Genomic DNA, 2,231 nt, shown 5'->3' on the forward strand with positions numbered 1-2,231 from the left:
CCTTAAAGACACAAACTTTGGAAACAGCCAAATTTTAGGATACAAACATACAGAATTCAGAGATAAATAGAATTAGCTAAGTGGGAAAAAACTTCTCTCAGTACTGACAGGCTGTAGTTTTTTGGTGTTGTTCTGCATCAAGTTGTTATATCATTGATTCATTCAAATTGATAAAAAACACAATCATATACTGGGATCCAAAACTACCTTTTATGAATGCATACAGTTAGATCTCTTTTTAATTTACATTTAGCTTATTTAAGTAGTTGCAAATCTGTGCTATTCCTGAAAGAGTTTGCTAACTAAAACAACAATATCCCCCAAAAAGCCTCTTAAAAACTTGTGAGTAGCTTAAAACTTTATAAAAGTAAAAATGGCAATTTAAGTTCATATTGTCATGACTTCAAAATTAAAATTCTAAGCACTGCATAAATTAATATTGTTATTTCTGGTGCATGAAATAAAACATGAAAAATAGCATTTTCTTATAGTAAATAAGCTTTAGAAAGAAAAAATGTTACTAATTCAGTTTTGGATGAATTGTGTATAAAATACAAGGTACTCAAATAGAGAGGAAAATAAATATAACACATTAAAGATTGAAAAACTACCCCAAATTCGAGAAAAACCAAAAAATGGATGCAATATCTAAATTACCAGGTTATATAAATATGAAATTGCCTTCTTTAAACTGCATTTTTAATAGATTTTATATTTAATTAATCTTTGTTATTCATAAGATTACTCATGATGAATGAATTTAGGTATAACATTTTAAGATAACAGTCCTAACCACATGACCACTTTTAAAGAATAAAACTGCTTCAAACTGACACCCATTTTCTACTTTGTTTTTTAGTTTTAAGCAATATTCATTCAAAGCTTTTAACTATGTGATCTGTATTACACATTTTGTAGCCAAACACCTACTTCTTAAGGCACTTTCATCAAACAAACCAGGAAATTAAATAAGTGTTAAAAAGCTCTATCAGAATAACAAAAGAAATTAACAAGCTAAAGTTACTAAAAAGATTTTACATCATAAAACTGGATCCTATACATGAGGTGAGGTAAACTTGGTTGAAAGTTGTCCTGCCAATGTACAGGATCGACAACAGTATTTGCCATAATGAGGATTCATACAATAATTGGCTTGGACTATTGTTTTACAGCCAACAAATTGGGGCCAGTCAACACAATCTGGAGGTATGTAGACATCTGGAAGAAAAAAAAAGTTAAAATTCAGATGATTTGTTACAATTTGGGAGTTTTGTTTTTAGTGACTGATTTAATAAACTTAAGAGTGTGTATCTGTTATGTATATTTCTAAATCCTTAATTTCTTAATGGATTTAGTCAGTTTAATATGCGTAAAAAGTTAAACTACAATGTAGTAAAGCAAAAAATGTTATACATTAGGTGGTAAATCAAATAATGAGTTACTTATTCAAAGGACAATGAATATTTCAGAGGGTAACAGCTGACTGCATTTATTTACTTGTACATTCTTATTATAAAAGCATTAATACATTATTTAAACTTATTGTTAATAATGCATTTAAAATGAGAGAGAATGTGAACTTCACTCAAAGTTATCAGTCTTTCTTGAGGTAGATATTTTAAAGACCTGTTGAACGTAAGAATATTTCATCTATTAGAACATGTTATATTGATTTATTTGGTTTTGGTAGTACATCCACACATCCTAATATATTTTGTTATCCAGCTAGAACTGGATGAAATAAATAAATCATTCAATATGTTGATAAAACAACTGATTTAGGTAATTAATGTAAAAAAAATGCATGTGCATGTTTCTGTACTTAAGCAAAAAATAACTTCTATATGTATATATATTAGGTCATAAAGAAATTAATGTCACGTTTTGGAACACTTTCATTAATCACCCCCAAAAAAACATACATCACATATAATAGTTAAAGGAACTGCCTAAATGTCACGTTAGTGTAGCCTATATAATGTGTAAAGTTTAATACACTCTAATCCCTTACAGTGATAGCACACACAGTTGGCATGTAATGCTGTTTGAATACAAGAAGGGAAACAATGCATCTGTAGCCACAAAGAATATCAAAGAAGTTTATGGAAATGTTTTGAATGTTCGTAAGTGTCAACAATTGTTCAGCAAATTTCATTCATGTGACTTTAGCTTTAAAAACTGTGATGGCAGGGGCCTACATGTTGGAATTGACATTGATGCTCTGTCAATGC

General features: G+C 29.1%; 1 protein-coding gene across 1 annotated transcript in view; it reads right to left on the minus strand.

Annotated features, from left to right (window-relative positions):
• Positions 1-524: 524 nt before the first annotated feature.
• The window catches only part of LOC106459429 (papilin-like), a gene marked incomplete at its 5' end in the record, with an annotated part of 78,857 nt that continues 77,150 nt past the window's right edge, over positions 525-2,231 (minus strand). Inside the window, one exon of the mRNA XM_022385930.1 lies at positions 525-1,218. Within this exon, the coding sequence (XP_022241638.1) occupies positions 1,055-1,218 (164 nt within the window). The remainder of the gene's footprint in view (positions 1,219-2,231) is intronic.

Source organism: Limulus polyphemus, unplaced genomic scaffold, assembly GCF_000517525.1.
Source record: "Limulus polyphemus unplaced genomic scaffold, Limulus_polyphemus-2.1.2 Scaffold606, whole genome shotgun sequence".
Lineage (NCBI taxonomy): Eukaryota > Metazoa > Arthropoda > Merostomata > Xiphosura > Limulidae > Limulus > Limulus polyphemus.